The following is a 23,686-nucleotide window of genomic DNA, read 5'->3' as shown; positions in this document are numbered from 1 at the left end:
CTGCTCTCCTGTCTCCTCTAGGTCATGGCCAGGGGGATTGTCCTCGGTCTGGCCATGCTGGGCTTCAGCCTGCAGCCGCTGAAGGTCAGTGACCAGATTGATCTGGCCACGCAGCAGCGCATGCAGCAGCGTGAGCAGCAGCTGAGTTGGGAGATGACATGGCTGCAGCAGGAGGTGGTGCACACCATGGAGGAGCCGCAGAACAGGCTTTTCAGGACAGACATGCCCTTCACCACATGGGAAATGGGACTGTTTGGGGCCTTTGCTGGAGCCCTCATGCTGCTCTTTGGGCTCTTCTGCATGTCCATGCAGCAGGACTTTGATGACGGAAGCAGTGATGAGAGCACCTCCAGCAGTGAGGAGGAAGAGGAAGATCTTGCAAATGAGTGGGGCGAGGAAAGGTTGCTGGAGCAGATCAACCAGTGGCCAGTGCAGTGCCTGGCCAAAAGGAGCAAGGTGGTGCAGGCGCTGGTGGAAGACCTCCTCCACGCCTGCCATCTCCTCACCTCAAAGACTCTCCTGCCACGGCTGGAACCCTGCATTGGGGTGGGCAGCGCCTTCGAAGGCTGGAGTTCCGACCACGATACCACCGTCTACAACCTGCTTGTGCCCCTGAAGCCACCAACTGGACATTCCTTCCACCTGGAGCTGGGCACTGGTGGGGAGCTGCTGGACAGGCATGGTCGCGTTCGTGTGCAGCTGGAGTGCGTGTGCCAGAGGGAGCAGCTGCTGGGGTACGCGCTGTGCTTCCTGCACCACCCTGAGGTGAAGCTGGGCAGACATGAGGGCCCTGACTTCCTGCAATACCTCTGCACACACTCCTACCTGGATGTGGAGAAAACCTCCTGCTGGCTCCAGCTCGTAGTGATGAACGCCTGGCTGCTTCTGCCTCCGTCACACCGCTGCAAGCTGAGGCTACTGCCCGCCTCGCGCTCCTGCAAGCTCAGGTTGACCAGTGCCTCCGGCAGGCCCTTGTTCATTGACATCTTGCTTGGCGTGCAGCAAGGTGACTCACGGATTTACCTGACCAGCCAGGAGGCAGAGGCTGGCCTCACCAGCAGCACCATGTGGCTGGAGAGCTGCGCTGTTCTGGAGGTGCTCTTCTTCAGGGTCATGGCCAGGCAGGCCCCCAGGGGCAGCTGCCACCTGGAATGTCTGCAGCTCTTTGCCCATCTTGTGAGGGGCACCAGCTTTTCCAGCTACTGCTTGAAAACAGTGGTGATGCACCTCCTCACAACCATCCCGCTGTCCAGCTGGCACAGGGCACATATGGTCGAACGGCTCAATGATATCCTGCACTACCTGCACCGCTGCCTGGAGCGGAAACAGCTTCACCACTTCCTCCTAGGCAACAAGAGGGTGCCCGCAGAGCTCCTTCTGCCACCGGCCTTCCAGACGGCCAGCCCACCCAACCTCTTCCAGCACATGGCGCAGGAGCAGGACGCCCACGCTCAGGCGCTGCGCGACTTCGGAAAGCTGCAAGATCATCTCCAGAGCCTCTTGGAACGACCCTGAAGGAGGCTTCTGGAAAGCCAGTAACAGCACACTTTGGGGCAACTCACCTCATCCCGCTGAAGACACCATCGCATGGAGGGATGCCACAGAGGCTCCAGGGATCACCGGGCAGCCACTGCCTATCCTGTGCAGGACATTCGATTCCCCAAGGGAGCATTATCATAGGCACCAACCCCAATAAATCCGCCTCTTCGCACAAGCGCTCTGCCTGCAAGTGTCTGGGCAACACTGCATGGGCACTGCAGGCCCCATCGCACCACGGGGATACACAGCTGAGATTTCCTCATGCCTGGGAGGTGATCGGAAATTACCAAGCGCAAATACCAGCACACACCGGGCTGCCACGTTGCCCCAAATCCCACACAGCTATGTGACAGGAGCAAGCGCGCCCCACACGTGACATTTCCAAGGTGCAGCAGGGGTACACTTCACATGCTGAACAGGCAGAAATAGGGTGCCCGTGCCAGGGTTAGCACAGCCAGCGAGGTTAAAGCTTTGGAGATGTCCCACACAGAGACAGTTTAACCTTTCGTGATCAGTGAGAAGTGCTTATGAAAGTAAAACAAATTTATTATACATATTGTTCCAGGTATACAGGGCACCAGTAAAATTACTCAGACTGATGCAAAAAATTCAATAAGCCTGTTGGGCTCAGGGAACATGGCCTTACCTGAACAGGAATCTGGGCTGATGTTACAGGCAGCTGCACGCTTCCCTCTAGCACTGCATCTCTGGGGCTGACCCTCAGCAGCACACGTTCCCCCCAGCGCAGCCGAAACAGGTTACTCCCACAGCCCCACGTCCCCCTGCCGCAAAGCCCAGTCAGGCTACTGAAACACAACTGCGTCAGTTAGTTGCACAGAGTCTCTGTTGCCAGGCAGTTTCACTAACACAGCCCAACCAAGTTGCCCTGCCCCACATATAGCAGCAGAACGATGTCACATCAGGCTTGCCACATGCTTCAGCCTAAAGAGAGACAGGCAAGAGACTATCATCGGCCCCTCAAGCAAATCTCAAAAGTGTCCTTTTATTGGGTCTGGTTCTATTTCACTCCTTCTCCAAGCACTTCAGATAGCAATTGCAGATAAAACTCCTCATTTTATATAATGATAGGTAAGCTATTTCCTAGCAACTTAATAGGAAAAAATATAATCAAAAAAAGGTTCAAAGGAAGAAGAAACAACTCTCAACCCTGGAAAAGCTGTATGGAGCTCTTCACCCATAATTACAGTAGGAGGCAACATTGCCTCTTGTCTGTCTGTCTCTGGCTTGCCCAGTGTTTGTGCCTCAGGGAGAGCAGATTTTCCTGCAGTCACGTCAGAAGAAAGAAAAATGAAGCTGTAGTAGCCAGTTAGAGAAGACAACAAATTGGCAGTAATGAAGTATACTTAGAACAAGCCATCCAACCGCTTCTGCCTCTTTGCAACCTGCCCAGAAAGTAGAAAGGATAAGTGGGAACAGCAAGCAATTCTTCACTATCTTAGGAGCCAGCATTAAGACCCAGTATGGAGGTACTGTAAGAAGCATTCAAAAGAACAGCAAAGCAACTGCTACCAGAACACCACAGTGAAGCCTCAACATATATTACTAAAGGTTTTTGTTTGTTTTCTTGTTTTAAGGTAAGCAAGATGGTCATTGTCTGTCTACGAAGACAAAATAAAAAAGCCATTGATATGAATTCTTTACAGCTCATGCAAGGCCGTACTAGATGTTGACAGCTGAAGGAAAGCTTGCTGAATCGTCCTCCTTTGGTTGTTCTCTTTGGGATCCACTTACACAGCAAATCTCCCCAGCTCCACTACCTGTGCAACGCAGATTGGGTTCAGAGTAGAAGCAAACAGCTACAGATGGTGCACCAAGGCTTTCTGGAATGAACTATGGATTGAAATGCTGAGCAGAGGGAGGAATAGATGGAGCAGAACAGTCTATTTTGACCAAGCATAAGATTTAATTTGCTTTTGCCTAAGTCATTAGCATCACCTACATATACTGCAGTAAACTTCATTTCAGAATGTTTCTCCAGAAGTGGTGCACACTTTGCTGCTATTGATTCACTGAAAAATAGGAACTGATGAGAAAGATATCTACCTTTATATATTTAAGTTACTTGATTTCAGAAATTTCTTTTAAATTTAGAATAAATTACTTAGTTCTCTCAGGCTATGGAATTCAAGGCACGCAAATTAATCTTAAGTATCATGCTGCTGATACTGCAGAGCCTGGACTTTCAAATATGACCACAGAGAATACAAAATACTTCTATTACAAGCACTACATGAAAAAGGTCTTCAAAAACATGCTCTTCAGAATAATCATTTTCTGACATTTCTTGCTCAAACCATCTCAGGGCAGGAGTTGGAGAGGGGTATATTAAAAATCTATTGATTTCCAGTTTATTTATTGCGCCTGTTGATTTAGGAATACTCATACTATGAGCTGGCATCTTTAGCTCATTAAATGTTCTGTCATATGTGTCTACAACACCTCAGCAATGTAAGAGCTAAAGTTTAAACTAAACTAACTTGAGGCTGTAGTCTCAGAGCCCATGTGACAGATGTGTTCCAATTCCTATTGCTGAACAGAATAAAAGAAGCATCTCCTTCTCCTCAAAATGCAAATTTAGAAACCCAAAGTGCTTTGTTAGTTCAATCAAGGAAACTATAATTGCTTTATTCACCAAGCAAAAAGCATTAAACAGAAAAAATAGCAAGTGACTTTCCAAGAAAAGGAGTGAGCAGTTCTCAGTCTTCAAGGAAAAAAAGAAGAGAGAGTGGACAGCGATAGCAATGGAGGCATTGTTAAAGAAGACCCAGTCAAGGCGACCATACACAGAAGTCCTGCTTAATAGTTTTGTACAGACACTTGATGAAGACTGTTTCTGCATAAAGTGTCACCTGGGTAAATTCATGGTTGGGGATTACAGTTGCAGCTGGAAATGGAGTTTGTATGCAGTTTTGAGGAAACAGGGATAGAGGTAAGTCAGTATTTACAGATTAATTAGAAGTTTAGAAGTAGTTGAGAAGAAGGATCATTAATTATGTGACCAGACAAAGGGACACCAGGTGAAGGAGAGGGTTGAGGCAATATTTCAGACAAGGAAGAAAGAGGCAAAAAGAAAAGATGGGATGGCTAGAAAAAGTGTGATCCAAATAAAGAAGATTACATAAAAGAAAGCCAGATGCTTAAGAAACAGGACAGAAAATCAGAGGTTCATCCCCACACAAGAGAGATGAGAAGAGGAAGTCCTTAGTCACATACAAAAAACAGAAAATTCAGACTGTATGTCAAGAGCAAGAATACAGGATACAGAATAGAAAATGAAAAGGATCTCAGTGGTTCAAGAAATAATCCATTACTTCTCCTCTAAGTTGCATTGCAAGACTCTCAAAATTAGTGATAACTATAGTGGGTAACACGACAACAACCACCACTACCACCAAAAGATTTCAGCAATCTTTAAGAGAATTCCTTTGATTTCCAGAAAGGGCACAGAGGCATTAGACCAACCGGTTGTTACAAATAAGTTACAACATCTAGTTCCTGGAATGCATTCAAAGCCTTGAAGAATAGGCTCAGCTTCGCCCCAAGATGTGAAGGCTATTGAGAAGGACTAATGAAAAATTAAGATAAGGAAATGGAAACCTGCATAGAAGCAAAAATCTAGAGAGCTTTATAAATTTTCTTCAGGGGAAGGTGTAAAAATTCCCCATTCCAGATTTCTTAGGAAAAAATAATCAGCACAATACTTATTAAATCAGGGACGACAAAAAAAAAAAAAAAAAAAAATCAAGAAATTTAGTGCTCATAACTGTGGAAAAAGGGGAAGTGATCTGTATTAAACAGGCTTACTAGTTTGTTTTCAGTAGGATACAAGTCTTTATTCTGACTTTAGAAATAGTATTTGAAAGAACATGAATTGGAATGTATAAGGAAAAAGTAGTAAGATGCAACAAGACAGAGGACACAAAACTAGTTTTATCTTACCAATGAAAGATAACTATTTTTTGCTACTACTTTTCTGTTTTTCTGTCTCATCCATCATCCACTTGACATAGCACCATTATGTAAATTAGTTAAATTGGGAAGTAGTATCAGTTCTGAAAGATATTAGGGTATAATATAGAAAGAATTAGACGACATTAAAAACTGCAATAGCAACAGAGGAGTGACATTCAGAAATAACAGAACATAGACTTTGTGTGCTGCACACCAAGAGTTTCCCCTGTAGAAGGAATTCACCAGTTGAAAACACCTGAGATGGATTTCAATACCTTAATTATCAACTGATGCTGAGGAGGCTGCAAAGGTATGTGCTCAAATATCTTATTCCTTCTCCTTACACTTCCTCACATAGCCTTATTCAGAACAGCTATGATCATTTCATGTACATTACTTAAAAGGCAAAAGAAAAATGAGAAATGCTAAATTAACAGAACTAATTCCCCATCAAGTATTAAAGCTAGAATTTAAAGCATTTTCCAGGTAGAATAACACACTCATGCCCATACATTTGCATAGGAATGGCTCAGTTCAAGTGTGCTAGCTGGGGAAACCAAATTCAAAGTGATTCTTAACTTCTGTAAATGTTCTGAGACTAAAATATTCTATGATCTCCTAGCCAAAAAATGTTGCAACACTGACAAAATTTCAAAGAAAAAAAGAACACTTCTAAAAGTTATTTTTTCTATTTAGTTTTATATGTCAAAGTTTTCTCACCTTTTTAATTGATATCCAAACTATCTCACCCTGAGTTTACATGCATCCATAATCAAAAGCTGTGATCCCTACATTGGCAGCTTCCCAATCTGAAGCTGTATTTTAGCCATCTGAATTGGATGGAAAGGTCTCATCTTGCGCATTTCCTTTTCTTGACAGTTATCTAGAGAATGATGACCTTCCGAGTCTGCAGCATTATCACACTTTCTTGCAATACCACAGAAATTGTGATTTCTAAATCAACAGGTTATAACTGTCACTGCCACAATCAGCTACTCATTTCTCTGTTTTTTTTTTTTTTTTTTTTTTTACTGAACAGGATGTGTGTGGCCTTTTTAAAACTGCTTATGACTACACTCAAAGGTTATTTGAATTTTTACGTTTAAAACAGTTTTGCCTCTATAGAGAATCCAGACAAGGCAAACTGAAGAGCCTTGAGTAAAAGGATATCTCATGAATATGTAAGTTAGGACAGAGATAACTCACTAAAAATTTCAGTTGCTCCCTTTTTGCAGATTTAGTTTTCACTCACAGAGAAAAGTTCTGCACTTCTGAGAAAATCAGGGGTTATCATCAGGTTAAAAAGGCAAAATAAGGTCCCAGCACCCACTTCTGTATAAAGAATTACCTTTTTTATTTTCCTCCAAAGAAAAATTAAGCTTCCATAGCACAGAAATATTTTCTTGGATACAACCAAAGAACAGGAAGAAAGACACTTTGCCAGATGATTAGCCATTACTCCATTTCTGTTTTGTAGATCTTTTTGATTTAAAAAAAAGCAAAAAACAAGAGACAAAAAACAACAAAAAACATGATTACTCCATAGAAGCTGTCAAGGGAAAAAATAAAAGCTTTTGGGAAAGGATATAGATGAGTCAACAGGATTCTTTCTGACCCCTTGTCAATTAGTTTCTAGACTAAGAACTAACATTGCAAATTCACAGAAAATATACTGACCCAGCAGGTCTGAGTATCCTAAGTCAGGGACACTCTTCACTGTTCATGTAGGCACACAATGACATTTCTGCAGTTCTGATGAGCTACTAAAGAGCAAAGTTGCTTAAAAAGCACCATCTTCTAACATTAGCAGTTAGAGAACAGAAGAGTATAAATATACAAAACAAATTTCATCAGTCTGAATTCACTCAGTTTGTTGCACATGGAACTACTCATACAAAACAGTGCATTGCAAATAAGTCAGCAAGCTGATGGCAAGAACAAAACATGGAGAGTGACTATGTGGCTCAAGTGCAATCTCCTGCAGTTGCAGCTGCACAGGTTATAGATGCCTAGCGCAGAAAATCTCATTCAACACAGGCATGTACACACACACACGTTCCAATGAACTGTAAATTCTCACATTTCATAAATCAGGATGAATGGACATTTGCACCAAGTCTCACTCTCTCACACACACTGAGAGTGTTCAGTGCAATGTGGTTCGTTCAGGGCACAGGCCAGTCTCTGCTTGGTGTCATTCAGCCCATTTGTTTCTACACAAGTAGCACAGGGTGGATAAGGCCAAAATCAGGGTTATTCCTCATCCAGCTGGAGGCCTGAAGATCTCTGATTGCTTGTGGGGCTAATAAACACTTACATGGGGCTAATAAGATAACATGCACTAAGCAAACAATTAAAACGTTTTCCTGGCTTAGTGCCAGATGCTAGTACTGTTCTTGATGTTTGTCCACCTCTCCTGCCTCGAATTCCAACAGGTTTAAGGTTTTGCTTTGTTTTAAAAGATCCCTGCATATTGCAAACTTACTCAAATGTATTTCAACTTAGATTTCAGAACTGGAGACCAAAGTTTACAGAAAACCATTTAAGCAAATGTATCATAAAAAAGGCAAACTTTAAAGTCAACTTACAAAGATTTCAAACATCCAATTATTTTCCTTTTAGGAAAATTAAACTCCATTTAGAAAACAAAGTTAGGAAAGCCAAGAGAAGTTTAACAAACAAAAGATTAATTGCCCTAATTTGGAGAGGTAATTATAACTCCCACTGTTAAGCATGCTTTAGAAGCAAGTTAGTTGTCTGGTCACAGCAGCTAATCTCCAGTCATCTCTAAGCCTTCGCACCCCCAGAGTGATAAAAGGAAGCTGCTGGCCCACACCTCTCCTCCTAACATCAAACTGCCCACACTGTTGTCACAAAGCCAACGTCATCTGCCTATCTGCCACACTAGATTTAGGGAGAAGGTGATTGAGCTAGTTAAATGAGCTAATACAAACAGGTGAATAATAAAAACAGTGCTCAAAACTAAAGCCAAAGCTAATCATAATGATTCGGACTAAAAAGAGATGCAAAGAAGAGTTTTATTAATTGAATTAGTCCCCCGTCAAGGACACTTTGAGCCTTCCTGACTCCAGCAGAAGCCTCCACTCCATTGTGAGGATCTCATTGTCTAAATTACTGGCTGAGTAGAAAGGTCCTTTATAATCCCCAGAGCTCCCAGGCTTCCTACTATACAGTTGTTGACATGAACTCCCCGAGATCACAACCCTAGAGACACTCTAAAGCCACCCATGACGGACTGGAAATCTGTTTCCAGGTTTCACAGGCACCAGTGTCAATGCTGCACCCTAATGTAAATGAAATATCAGGGCTGTATCTCTCTAAACAACTTCTGCCTCCAACAAATTTCAAACAAAATGGGGAAAAAAGCCAGCTATCACATAGCTTGAAAACAAGCCACAACATAAAGAATTAAGATATGAACAGAGCAATACTAAGCAAGGCAAAAGAGAAAACTAGTTTCTGTAATGCATGTGAACACAATAGTTAGATAACAGAATAGTTAGATGCTTGAGGACAACCACTATAAACAAACATGTTCCATGTTATGAATAGTTTGGTTATTTCTAGCTCATCTTGGGATGGCATCATTACCTTTCGTTGCCTTAACCCATGTAACTCCAACCAAAATCTTACTAAGCTGTCCTCCAATACTCCCTTTAGCAGGGAAACAACAAACTTCTGGTTTAAAGGGAGACAGGGGATAGATGCTCTCCCCATCAGGGCTCTTGTCATGGTTCTTCTGCCCAACATCACACCTGTAACCACAGGACCATACTTTAGACTTTTTACAGCATCTTCAAGAGAAGTGTTAGGAGAAGTGTAGGCTATGCCTACATCGGCAAGGAAGAATGAGTCAAGAGAAGCATGTTTTTAGAGTAAGATAGGGCACACATGATGCACATCCTCCAATTTAGCTTTATATAGCTTTTTACATAAAGAACCCCATTCATGCACCGAGACCATTTTGTGACACAAATTGAAATATGAAAAGCAGGGAAGACAGATTTCAACAGCACTCAACTGACCGGAGAGAGAAATGGTAGTGTAGATGCACCCTTAGTCTTCCAACAACTTTCCAGAACATCAGAATCCCTCATTGCTGTGGGAACATGAAGAGCAGAAATAAGATCCATCCAGTTAACTCTCACACTAACTAAAATCAGTTTAATTCTGTTCAAGTCAAGCATCTATCTTTACGATGCTAACTTATAAGGCATAGGCATTGGCACTGATCTGCAGAAATAAGTGACTGTCAATTAACCTATGGAATCCAATTTCAATTAAGCAGTCCAAGACACCAAACGCCTTTTCACCCCTAAAAGTCTCTCTCCATTGCAGTAGTAGTCAAATTTCAGTTATATCCAGATTGGATTTTTTTAAAAAAAAAAAAAAAAATGTTTTCCTAACTTGTTTTTCCACTTGATGACAAAACATTCCGGGCTTTCCTCAGAGACTTGCAAAGTACAAGACTACTAACAAGATCAAGTCTCATGTTCTCTCCTCTCAGAACATCCTCAGATGTTCTTATTTCTTTTTACTGTAAGAAGTCACAAGAATATTAATTGCGTAATGTTGCAAATGCCTGCACTCAAGCTCCTGTACACACAACAAGGCTGTTCTCACATGCCAATCCAACATTATCTTTGATTTATAGGTGCTTAGATTTTCTTTACCATTAGATGCTATGGAATACAGAAAAGATTGTAAAAGCCAAAGAATCTGGACCAAAGTGAAATACACAGATTTTAGAATGACACCAGAACCCTAGTATTTACGAGTACTTCCAATAGCCACCAAAACTCCATGAAGTCCAAGGTCCAACAGTTACAGCACATTTGTTACCAAAAGTCAGTTGGTCTAGAGCCTTAACACGGATGTTATAAAGCTTCATGAGTAATCTTAACTCTACCACTTTTTTCAGAGGAGTGTTCACCATTCTTCTCCTCTACTTTTATGCCAATTTTTTAATGTATTCCCTAAAAGGAAAGAAGTATCCTTTCCCCTCCCCTCCAACCCCCCAAATTTACTTTTATTTACAATATTAACACTGTTTTGAGACCTGGTAGATATTTCAACACTGATAACCAAAATTTCCTCAGGCTATTGTATTTCCTACAGAACACCAGGTCAAAACTGTATCAGTTTGTCTTAAGACATATAAAGGGACTTAATTCTTAGTTTTTTTGTTGTTGTTTGGGACAGGGGAGAGGAGAAATGACAACACTGCTAACACATTAAAACAGAACAGAACAATTTTTCTAGAGTAGTTGTGATTTGGAATTAATATCTCTCAATAACAATCTTTATTATGAGAATAAATACATAAAACAAAAGCAATACATAAGCCATGTTTACTCAGATACATTCAGAATAGAGCAGAAAGCTAATATGCATATTCATCAGACAACAAACAAATTTTACTAAGCCAACAACACTGGAGGATAGCTGGAAGTTTACGCACTAGTAGCAGTTGTGACTAAAGTGTTTTCTTGATATTAAAGACAAACATACTCCAGTTATAAGCATGAAGTAAGAAATGTGATGCACTGATTGCAGTATTTAGCTCCGTGCAGTGGCCGTTTGGGGTTGTTCTGACTGCAACTGCTTCCCAAGGTATTCCCTGAAATACAAGAAAAAAATTAGACTGAGAAAAATTCTGGTGGGTGGGGAGTAGGACGGTGACAGGAAATACAAAGCAGAGAGAGGGGAAAAATCTTTATGTTTAAACCTATTCCCTTGAATAGTGACTACTGATATTCAGCAGTCAACTGGAGCAAACGTGACAGCATCTAAGCTTTAGGCCCCCATCATGTAATCCTCTGAAAATGAGCTACCAATTGAAGAATAAAGCCATCTAGGGGAAAAAAAGCAAAAATAGCCCACTAGTAGCATCAGGAAGTCCTGGCCACTGTTACAGAACATCTTTGAAGTCCATAGACTTTGCTTGCTGAATATACCTAGCAGAGGCTGTTGCAAAGTATTTAAAGGACTTCTTCCCAGCTGCATGAACACAAGTAATACAGATGGACATATGGGCAAATTAGGCTAGCAAGATTATCTTACAGCTAAAGAGACACTGACTGAAGAACTATCAAGCCAGGCCCAATGTATACCAAGACTTTTCTTTAAAGTGTTTTCTTCAGATGTTTTTTAAAATGTATTGAGTTATTTTTATTTTATACCTGTCCTTTCAAAATTGGAATTAACATCCCAAATTCTTAGCATCTGAGATGAACTAGCCTCAAGCAACAATATTTATGTTCTAAGAAAAACACACTGCACAATTCTTCCGAGTGTTCCCATATTCCACTGTCTCCTGTGAAATTCAAGCAGTTCAACACCTCCCTGAGCCACAAGGAAGCTGAAAGAGTTAATAGCTGGCTTGTTACATATTACAGAAAGTAAACTAATAATTACAACACTGTATCAACTGAAGCAGAGGTTTCAGCACCTGTGAAAGGCAAGAGTTTTTCCACTTGCTCATGGTACACTTGGCATTTGTCTTCCTCACTACACAGGTGTTACAACGCACACTGTTTAAATATTAGAAACAGTTCAGAGAAATGGCGTTCAGAATCAAGTTTTAAAAAACTAACTCAAGAACATGCACTTTTGCTTTATTTAAAAAAAGTCCTTCACCAAATAAGAAACAATCATTTCTTACTGCACATTTCAAACAAAACTGGTTTTCAGTTTAGCTTTCTGTCGAACAGCTATTCCCTACGCTTTACAATTTCTACTGCAGAGCAAAGTTAAGCATCAATGTTACACCACCCAAAAGCACTTTTCTCAGTAAAAAAATTTAAAAGCTCAAAGATTCCACTTTATAGGAATTTTGCTAAGTTCAAACTCTACTAGCTATGAAAGTAACACATGTAATTTGCATGCTGAACATACGTTCTGATTTAGCTCCTTCCCTTGCAGCTACCAATATGTCTGGAGAAGAAAAAGCTGCACTCAGATACAGCTCTCAATTATAATAGGTAGGTTACCACCCTTGAAGTGGAGACTATTGATGCCAAGGAAGGAATTAGCTGGTCTCTTGCAGTTTTGCGGGAATCAAAACTACTATCCAAAATAAATCAAATTTGACAGCCATCCATAAACAGAGCCAGCAACAAGGGAAGGGTTCCAAACTCGCCAAGTTTCCTTCTGCTCCCTCAATGGGATTTTTCTTTGGTCCGTGCCTATATGCCTGTGTTAATTTTAGTATTCCTTCTCTCACATCAAGCCTTGAAAGCAAACGATACTTGCTGCACATGTGATCCAGTAATGAAGCAGAGACAAGACTGAAAAGTTATTTTTAAAGCACACGAACTATTTCATATACAGTTATTCAGAAGGAGGAAAAAATAATCAAAGTATCCCAAACAGTACAATTACTTCATGACAAACCTTGAACATGCATCGGAAACAATATATACTAAAAATCCAGCCCTAGTGCAGTAGTTTCAACATTAAAAATCTGTTGAGAAAGCAGAGCAGTAGCATATTTTGTAGATGTTTAGCACCTTAACAGACATCGAGCTTCCAAGCACACAGAAGAAATAACACCTTACCCACCAAACCTTTTATTTCGGTCATTCATTTGCAAGCGTGAGGAGTCAGCTCAGGATCAAGGAAAAGTTCTCACCCCACTCCCGGTACAGAATGGGCGTGAGTATTTACTGCCCTACACTGCCATGCTGCAAGACTGAGTCAAAGTCCCATATCCTCTGCCCCTTATAACATTTTAGCCACCAAGAGCCTCCAGAAGGCCCACTGGCATTTACAAGCACCGGTTAGTTTGCTAATTGAATATCATTTCCAAATGAGTATCATTAGTTATCCCAGAATTAATAAATTCTGGAATTGGCTGTACCAGATGATGGGAAGACTGATAGGAGTAATTTAGACAGCCTCTCAGTATGAAACTTCCACATGAAGCTATTCCATGAGGCATTGTCACCTCTGCTCTCCAGCTTCCACTAAAACTCAAGTTACATGAGTAAAAACTTCAGCAGCCTTGCTCTTACTCTATTAAAGTACACACTAAAAGGACAATGTGATTCAAGCATGATAAAATACCATCATGTGAAAATACATGAGAAGATTAAGAAGAATACTGTAAACTGTCTTCAAACATGAATGGGGCACAGGTATTCATCACCATGCTGTTACAGATCAAGTGAGTTTAAGATGTTTGATTTATCTTACAACACTTTGGCATTTGGTTAAATCTTAACACCTGGAATTTTAGAATTACTATTTGTCCCACAGAATTAATATGGTTTTGAAGAATGCAAGCATTCAACACATTGCACTATAACAGCATGTAGGATGAAGGAAGAAGGAAAGATTTTGTCGTCAAGATTAAAACAAAGAACAAAACAAAAAAAAAAAACCACACTTCACAAAATATTCAGAGAAGCACCTGACAGATCAGAAGTGCTTGCTATCATGCAAAGCAATGAGATATTACACAGGATTTTTAAAATGAGAAGCTATAAACCCATAAACTGAACTCACTTCTACTTGAAACAGATATTGTTTTCCCTTCCTTCCTAACTGCAGGAAAAGACCCCCTTTACTGTAACACAAGCTTCACAGTCAGTCTTTTGCAAACAGATCAAGTGTCCAAGATGGCTAAACATAAGCCAGCTCAGAAGCAGAAGTGCACAACATACAAGGGTGGCTACTACTAGCAGAGATTCGCACATGTCTGATCAGTTCATGCTATAGGCAAAGATGACAAAACACATCCTGCTACCATCTGACCTAGCTGAGTTTTTTGGGCCTACCTTCCCATTGTCCTTCCGTACCCAGCCTTACAGGTCATACTGTTTTTTTCCCTTCCAACTAGCACAAGAACAACTTCAGAGTGCCTTCAAAAACTCAGTGTGTTCCTCAAGAACGATGTACAAAATTTAAGTACAGAGTTGTGGAAGAAGGGCAAAATACTACCCTGGTTGATAAAATACAAATGAAGTCAATACTTCTGCCCACTGAAAAACTCCCTTTGATCTTGACTAGGTATTATATTATTGTATATAATACTTCAGGTCAGTCAGAAATAGTAAACATTTTCTCAGTACACCCACTGTCCAGACACTAGGTAAAGGTAATTTTTCTTTTAAGTTGTTTAGAGGAATGAAGGGAAGTAAGATTCTGCAAGATGATAATCCAGCAATAGTAAACACAGTGCTTTATTTCTTAACTGCTGTCCAGAAAGGAAAGGGAAACCACCACATGCTCAATGGTGCTCCCTCAAGTCAGTAAGCCTCTGGCAAATTCTGCACCTCCCCACATAATATAGCATTGCAATTAAGTATGTTATTTTGGTATATTCCCCATGGTGGGATTACAGAGATAAGCACTGCATATACTTATATTTATTAAGGTATCTCACAACAGTTCCTGGTAGCACTAACTCTGAGTCAGCACTAGAAACTGTATGACACAGAATAAGCAGGCAACCCAACCCCCACATTAATAATCTAAATGTAAAATTCATTAGCAGAGGCCCAAGTATCTTGAAAGTTCAAATTTGCAAGGTTAGCTCTTTGGGATAAAAAGTTCTACTTTACCTGTTCTCCTTACACTGGCACACAGAGGCCTTTATAAAGGTCAGTTTTTAGCATCTTCATGTCTTCCTTCTACATAAAACCACCCTTATTACAAAGCACGCGAAGCTGATCCAGGCAAGCTTGCATTTACGGTTAACTGGATTCAAACATGAAACAGTCAACAGTCAGCATAAATTTACAAGAGCACGCACATTACCTATACGTTGTACAAAAGTTAAAACACAAGTTTGGTACATTGTATTTACTCTAAAAAGCCCTCCATTTCTCATTTAAAACACTGATCAACAAGACTTCTCTCTTCTTTGGTCTTTCAGAAGTTGAAGAGTGGGACATTACCTACTCTGTTACACACTACCTGAACACATGGCTGGCATATGTTTAGTCATTTCCATTTGCAAATGAATATTTTGATTCATATTAGAAAAAATTAGTGAGATTCCTTCTGCACTACCGATTTCCCCTTTTTCAGACTTAATCCTTAAATATTGGTTAAGTACGGAAAGTGTTTTTCCCAAGGAAAACTTAGAGAAGCACACACAAATTTGTTGCATCTGCAATGTTCCTATTTGTTGCTTTACTCAGTTACGATCATTCAATTGGTTTTGTTTTCATCCACCTTTCTCTGGCCCAGGTATGCTTAAATATTACAAGAGCAACAAATACTAAAAGATTATTTAGGAAAAGGAACAAGGAACTCATCCAACACATAAGCCACCAAATTCATTGACTATGGGGTAAGGAGGTAACTGGACTGTGTTGTGAACTGACGTAATACCCTAACTGAAAGTCTTATACCAGTTTTCAGATTCAGCAAAAGGCTACTGTCAACGATAACCCAAGGTTGATGGGAAATTTTAAAGGTACATACAATTGATTTCTACAGGTTTAGTGCTAAAAGGAATAAGTTTTACCATTTATAAGGAGTGTTGCTTTTAGGGTTATACTACAATTTCCAGTATAGTTGGATTTACCTGTCCTTTAAGAAAGGAAAGGATAAAAGGGAAAAACTGAAAATTATTCTTTTGGGGAGGGAAGGGAACAGAGGAGAAGTAGACGAGGCATAGTAAAAAGGAAGTCATTTCCATATTCATGCGAGTCCTCACTTTTTTACTAACATTTATTTTAAATCTGGCCTCCAATTTATTACTTTGAAGAAGCAGTTATCTAAAAAAAATACTTGAAGATCTTGAACATTGGAAATTTCTAGCTTGTTTTAATACAGTGGGGATGTTAAGCGGTAGAGTTGTTTCCTTGGTCAAAGAACAATATAAAAATATTGATTTTATTTTATGCATCTAAATACAAACACAATCTAAAGTTGCACGCTTTTAAAAAGTGAAATTGGAAAGGTGGTTCTAAAGAAACTCTTCTCCTTACAAAAGGATACAGAAGTGTCATAAAAAAATACAAAGTCTGCCATGTAACTCAAGCCATTCAGAGGATCTGGCCGACATACACTGTTGCAGACAAATTATAAAGATATGACAGACAGACTGACTAGTTTGAAGGCAACTGCCATCCTTAGTTGATTTCTATTACTGGTCTAATAATCTGAACTTGTCAATAGATAGAGACCAGTTTTAGTAATTTATTATGGCTTCACAAATAGGTAGGTAAGTTATACATTCACTGATCTATTCGCAGTTCTAAGCGGACTAAACTGTCCCTTGCAATGTTGGTCCTGTAAGCGTTACATTGCTGAAAGCAGTCCCACAGATGACAATAAATATCTGAAACCTTCTGAATTACACAAGCATCAGGTGGCAATATTAGGATGAGGTTACAACTGTCTCTCATCCCCATCTAATCCAAAGGGGGACAAAGCTGGCACCATCATCGTCCAACCCATCCCAGTCACATACTCCTGCCTTTCTCACAGGGCACTCACCTGGGCCTTCTGGTAAGGCAGTATTTTTTGCTTGTTTAACCCTGAAGTGAATCATTTTCTGCTAATTAGCCCCCTTGAACTCAGGTCCTGCAAAGTCACATCAGCTACACTAGTAGCACTGGGCAGTAGGGCAGGTACAGCTGGAAAGGTGCCAACATAGATGTATTTGCATCGTCATGGAACTACAGCCACAGAAATCAGGAGAGGAAAAACAATAAACAAACCAGGCTCAGAATTACATCTTGGAGCTATGTTAATACTTGGTTCCTGAAATTTAGTATTAACACGTTATGCTACAGGAGCAGAAGTTATGCCACTGCATACATATCTTACTGCATGCACTGCTGCTGACAAAAAAATAAATAGAAATAGCACAGCTGTGAAAGAGGTAAACCAAGGAACAAAGAGATGTCTTCCTAGAGAGCTGGGCTGGGAGGACTGTCCAAGTTGGGGTGCTACCACATGGGAAATGGTATGAGTTCTCTTCTAGCACTTGTTTGCTGAATGACGTAGGAAGAAGACTTAGTTTTCTGTTTGCCTGGGCAGATTAACCTAGTACACAGTATTCCAAGAAAAAAAAAATGCATTAAAGATTATAAACTATTTGCATATTATACCAAGGCTGACCATGAATAGCACTGAAGGAGAGCTAGCATAAGAAACAAAACCAAAAGAAGAAATAAGCATATGCAACAGAATCAAAACTACTGTGACTTAACAGTGTGTGCCTCTACCACATGATCAAATTGCACTTTAATAAATCACCTTACTTTCAGTGGAGCCATGGTGATTTTCCACATACTTTTTCTGGCCTATATATGTGCCCTTGGACCTCAAGATAGAGGAGATAAATAATGCAGAAGTCACCACATTCCTCTAAGTAACAGAGATTCCACTCACCAGAAACAGGTGGAACAAAAGCAAGCTTCCAATAAACAGTGCTTGGGACATTTTTTCACCTTATTCATTCACAGCAAAGGAATGTTTAACATCATCTGATGCACACAGTAAGAAACTAAATAGCCTCAAATGCTTGAGCAAAGGGAATATAAATTCTAACTGAAAGTTAATTGTTTAACACAGCCTGTCTGCAACCAAATGCAACAGTATTAATAGACAATCTAAAGATTAACACTTGATTACTCAAAACATTATTCATAGCATGATTTATATCCCTCCTTACGATGTGAAATGTAAAATTAACATGTAATAAGTCTTTAGACTGTATTCAGGATTAAGAGACACTGAGAACCTCACTGTCACTCAGCAGTTTCCCTTCACTGAGGCATTGTCCATCCTTCAGCAGAAGGATTCTAAACTTCCAGCTTCCCACCTTTATATATAGGCCATAAAAAAACAGTAGGTCAATGAACATCTATTACAAGGCTATTCTTGAAACACTTATGTTCTTCCCTAATAAAAAAAAGAAAAAACTATGAAATTCATTTCAACAATATGCCTTCCTATTAAGACAACAAGGTATGTCATTCACTTAATTCCCTTTTCATTTCAGGGATGCATGATGAGCTAACCTTTACCCAGAGTCATTCTGCAACTTAAAAGAATCAACCTCATTAAATCAAGCAAGTTAACTTAAAAGTGGCTTTATACTTAGCAGAAGATTTACTTGCCACTATGAACAGTGAACAACAAAATGCTTTCAACATTTAAGAGCTTTAAGTTTGTACAGAATAATTCAGAATGGCTGATACAGATGTCTAACTGAATTTTAAAACTGACTCTTACCAGGATATCAATGCTTTAAAGTTAAACTAATCAGAAGTGAAACCATCAGAGAATTCCATCTTTGGTGACATACTTTTTCCTATTATTTGGCCCACAGCATGAAAGTGAACTATTTATTTGAAAAAAATGAAATGCAAACTCAGCAGAATATTTGATATTTGAAAAATATTAGTTCGATATACACTAGTATGAGCAAAAACACACACATGATCCATCCCTTCATGCTGCAAGCTAACTGGCAATCTATTTGGTAAGCCACAGTTACTCCGTTGTCATAATAACTGCACCCATGTTGACACAATTTGTCCTAGCTCTTCATCTAGCTCTTATTTTAGTCAAGTAATAGGATGCTGTAATTAGTATCTTTAGAACGAAGCCACTAGGTTATAGGCTCACATATCTTAAAGACAGAGGATTATGCACACTGCTTAACTTCAGGCACAGAAGTTGCTCTGCATTGCCCTGAAAAATTACCTGCCTCTCCTTTGTTCAAAAACAGAACTTGGGCTTTCACCTTTAGGTGCTTTGAGTAATAACTAGAATTTCATCCCTGAGGTAGAGTAAAATTTTATGCCATGAAGCACATGAAAGGCATCTGCTACACCCTTAAAAACTAACATACTGGGTATCCTTAAAATTATATATGCGCTTTCATTTTGGAACTTAATGACATGATGCTTTTCGAGTCTGCATCATAAGAACATTGTCCCAGCCAACAAGGTTAGGTTCCCAAAACCTAACACTAAATGGACACCCAATCCTAATACTGACATGGACAAGCTGGGTATTCCCTCTGAACACCAGCAAAGAAACGGTGTAAGGAGATGTTTCTAGTAGATAGCTAAGGCACAAACTGAACAGGACAATATGAAAAAAAATCTGTATCGGCATTTCTGTGCCAAAGTCCCATCTACCAATAACAGGTTTATCTGCAGCATGAGGTGCCAGGGCTAACATGAAGTTAGTTCAAGTGAGAATAAAGCATGAGATAAGATATCATTTAATATCTTTAAATGGTGACTTATCTGCTTCATCAAATGCACAATCATTTGACATGCAAATTTAACAGAAATATTTCACCTGAACTTACCTCTTCTGAAAGAGACAGCAGTTACTGCCTTTGCCAAGCTAGCCTTGCCATTAAACAGAATGCCTGACAGTTTGATTTCCCCCCATTTATCCCTGACTTAAAAACTCCTAAGGAAAAGCCAGCTGAGCAGCCTGTAATGAGCTATTCAAATCACTTTGAATTTAATTATTGTCTCTAAGTTGAGTTATTATCAGTCTAATGATACAGCTGTGTTTAAAGCAGAATGCCACTTCAATTCAAATTGAATGCCATTCAGTTTTTTCCCCCTTCTTTGATACACAAGTCATTTGGTAGGACATTTGGCCAAGTACCAGAAGTTTTTCCTTACTCCACTGACAGGGGTACAACACACAACACCAGGCTTCACCCTGGCAGAGGAAGCCTTTACTCTCTCATCCTTCTCAGCCTCCAGATCTAGGAAGGGCCACACTCGCTCAGTCACGTGCATATCACAGATCGTTACACAGAGCTGTCTCATACCGATTAAACTGAAGGGGGGGGGGGGGGGGGAAGATTGCCTCAAGTGAATTCCAAATTGTATGGAAGTAAGGGCAAAAATGCTTATCATTTCCCCACCTTAGAAAAGCAAGAGGAGCAAAACCTTAAAAGCAGCTGCTGAGTAATCCATATTATCACAAAACTAAGCTAAACAGGTAACTCGTATTGCACTATGGAGCAGATGGGGAACTTTGCTTCATGTTCTCCCCACACAAGCTTTGAAACAGAAGAGCTACTGATAGATATCAAAAGCCTGGTACACACAACTGCAGATTTAGCTTCCCAAATACAAACCAGGGGTGATTTCCTTAGCCCAAGCTATCTGACCCCACACCCAAAGAGCACACTACTTTGGTAATCACGAGTGAACAGCAACAGCTCCCGGACACTTGCTCCAGTAAGTATTAAACAACAACATATTCCCTGCTGAAAAGGCAATGTGAATCTGAACATGGCACTAACTTAAACAGATCCCTTTTATTTACACACCTCTGCAGATCTGAAGCCAGATTTAATTGTAATCACTCTCATTCTCAAGTCTAAATGCTCACAAATCATGAAAAAGCAAAAGCCATAAAAAGAATGCAGAAAATTCAGAACAGAATAAGATTAACATGAGAAAAGCCAGGTTAGACATCCAGGAGAACTCTTAGTGCTAACGAGGTTTGTGCTGCAGAAAGCCCAAAGATTTTGATTTTTTATTACCAGATTTGCAAAGCACCAGAACACGCATGAAATAATACCTACTCCACGACTCTGCAGAATATGAATTCAATAACTAACACTTCCACACTGTAACCTCTATTTAGCTGCAGCCAGTTTATAACACTCAGCATGTTTCAAATGTACCGAAACAGCACAAAGTGAGGAAAGAAGCGTATCATCAAACTGAGAAACAGGGTAGAGTATAATATACAATCGTGCCCCAAAGTTAGGTTGCACGAGACCACACATTCAGATTCCACCTCCACATGCTCAGCAGTTCAATGTTCTTTTTCAAAGTCCTCCTTATAGGTGAAGAATGCCCACTCTGGATTTGTTACAGTAGCTTATTTAAATGTTTAAGCCCTTCTCTACTATAGAAGGGTTGTGTAGTACGACAGAAAGGGAGGAGGCAGGATTACAGTTTATAACATGAATGAGAGTTAAAACCCACGTACTTCACAAGGAAAGAGGGAAAACAACACTGTTTTACTGCAGACGTTACATTGCACAAAAGGGGTCAGGAGGTTTGGTCACCCTCGATAGCCTGTCTTCTACAGTAAGGAGGTAAAGGGGAAAAAAAAAAAAAAACCACACTGTCAATGTGGTTGAGAAACCTCTTTCCCCTACCTCCTTTACACTGTTACAATCACGACTCAGCCTTAAAAAGTGCATCAGAAGCAAAAAAGAATGACAGAAGTTTTAGGTGCTTCCAAACACCAGGCTTTTAGAAATAAAATGGCTGTGTAAGTTCAGAGTCAAAATAGATGTTTGTATCGCACAGCTGTGTTGAGATGCTCCACAGAATTGCAGCACTCTCATCCTCTCCCCCCGTCTCTCTCATAAAGGCCAAAATTGGAAATACATGAGCTTTTATTAGTAGTAATCAGATTAGGAATTCCTAATCAGCTCCCCATGTTTTATGCTTAATGTATCTAATTAGTTTGGCAAGTTACTACGTGAACACTGAAGTGTTTCATAGCTTCAAGCCTCCAATGCTTCTTCTATAAAGGTCCAGTTCTCAGCTGGAAAGGCAGTATCACCCGCCAGCCAGTTCTAAGGCAGAGCACTCCAGGACTGCAGGATTTTTGGAGCTTTATTAGAGAACTAGTTGACAAAAGCAAAAACCTCCTTTCAAACACTAGTACTCAGCAACTGATGAGAGAGATCAGTCAGTGATTTTCAACTTAATCTAACCAACTAGCCCAACAGCTTCTGCTAGTCCAGAAGCACAGGAAGAAGAGAGAGATTGTACTTACATCCATTAAAATGGCAGCATAAAGATACCAGTGTACAGTGGGGGTGTAAGCATTAGAGCAATAAGAAAAACAGTGTAGAAGAATGACCAATGGCAAAACAATTGCCAATTAAACATTTGAACTGTCAACTCCTGTAACACAACTATGTCAAACTACTGATTCCTTCAGCCAAGATTAAGTAAATTTGCTAAGAGATCTGCATACATCCTCAACATTTTGAAGACTCTGTAGTTTCACAAGCCTGAATTACAACTCACACAACTTATTTGAACTGTTCAATATTTAAAAATATATTGTTTGAGTGAACTGAATTATTCACATTCCACACAATCCTGTAAGGTCAAGCTACTCAATTCAACTGCAACAAAAGCATACAGAAGTAGCAGCTGAGGTCTTACACATCAGAATCATATTGCTCTATCACTTCCTAAAGAACTGCAGTCTTACCACATTATAATGTTGATTTTTTTCCTTAAGGAAATCTTTCTCTCTCTATAGCCTATTTTTTTTTACTGTTAATAGTACACATTAAATAAGCTTCACATACCAGTTGTGAACCATCAGCTTCTGTACAGCCAGTAGCGCATTATAACGAACCTGTTGGTCTTCATGATGCATATGGTTCATTACTAGCTGTTTACCACCAAGTTGTTCAATCACACTGAAAGAGAGGAAGGGAACATTTTTTTGACATTACTTCAGCTTCTAGGTAGCTAGCCTATCCAACTGTTTCACATCAAGGCATTAAAAGCTTAAATGTAACAGCCTGTGACTTAAAATTATTTTTAATATGTTATTTTCTAATATATACATCTTATTTGACATGTTACAAATGGAAGGCTTTCATACTACCTACTGAAGTTATTCAGAATTTTTTCTTCTTAATGGTGGTCAGAGAGAAACTCCAGCAAATGGTCGAAAGAGAAGCCCCCAAGGAAGCTGCGAAAAAGTCACTAACTAAAACGCCAAGCCCCAGCTATTCTTGCACAAGATGCAGAACTGGCTGCTAAAAGTTACATTTCCAACAAAATGGGATGTTTCAGCTGCATCCTTCACTACAGACTTCACAGTAATCAGCCACAACCTTTTACTTTCTATATCAAGTCCTGTATGAAATACTGATGAATCATACATGTGTCATGAATATAGATTTCTTAAAAAAAAAAAAAAAAAATTTAGAAAGCACTACACAAAACCTGAAAAAGCATCACCACCCAGAAGACTCTTTACATGCAGTATTTTGGTCTGTCATAATGAATAAAGTTTGGTACAAAAATATATAAGCTGACTACTCCGAGTGGTGGTTTGGTTTTTTTGGTTTTTTTTTGGTTTTGTTTTTTTAAAATCAGCCCTTTCACAGGTCACTGAGTATTTAAACATCCTGTGAAGAGGCTATCACTTGCAT

The 23,686-nt window shown here is 39.9% G+C and overlaps 2 protein-coding genes across 4 annotated transcripts in view; one reads left to right on the top strand and one right to left on the bottom strand.

Moving 5' to 3' along the window:
* The first annotated feature begins 24 nt into the window (after positions 1–24).
* LOC112981891 (inositol 1,4,5-trisphosphate receptor-interacting protein-like 1) lies at positions 25–1,515 on the top strand. Its single transcript, XM_026097890.2, has one exon. The coding sequence runs from the start codon at positions 25–27 to the stop codon at positions 1,513–1,515; it is 1,491 nt and encodes a 496-aa protein (XP_025953675.2).
* Positions 1,516–10,799: 9,284 nt separating this feature from the next.
* ATP6V1H (ATPase H+ transporting V1 subunit H) overlaps positions 10,800–23,686 on the bottom strand; it is a 44,673-nt gene continuing 31,786 nt past the window's right edge. For all 3 annotated transcript variants that reach the window (XM_026097725.2, XM_064507543.1, XM_026097733.2), the window contains 2 exons: positions 22,829–22,942; positions 10,800–11,152 (listed from right to left, as the gene is read on the bottom strand). In XM_026097725.2, coding sequence (XP_025953510.1) covers positions 11,092–11,152; positions 22,829–22,942 — 175 coding nt within the window. In that variant the 3' untranslated portion in view covers positions 10,800–11,091. The remainder of the gene's footprint in view (positions 11,153–22,828; positions 22,943–23,686) is intronic.

The sequence above is a fragment of the Dromaius novaehollandiae genome, chromosome 2 (genome assembly GCF_036370855.1).
Source record: "Dromaius novaehollandiae isolate bDroNov1 chromosome 2, bDroNov1.hap1, whole genome shotgun sequence".
In the NCBI taxonomy this organism is placed as follows: Eukaryota; Metazoa; Chordata; class Aves; order Casuariiformes; family Dromaiidae; genus Dromaius; species Dromaius novaehollandiae.
This window is presented reverse-complemented; position numbering and strand designations above follow the sequence as displayed.

Excerpts from the sequence above, each read along its gene's own strand:
- LOC112981891 (XM_026097890.2), top strand. The coding sequence starts at position 25 with ATGGCCAGGGGGATTGTCCTCGGTCTGGCCATGCTGGGCTTCAGCCTG.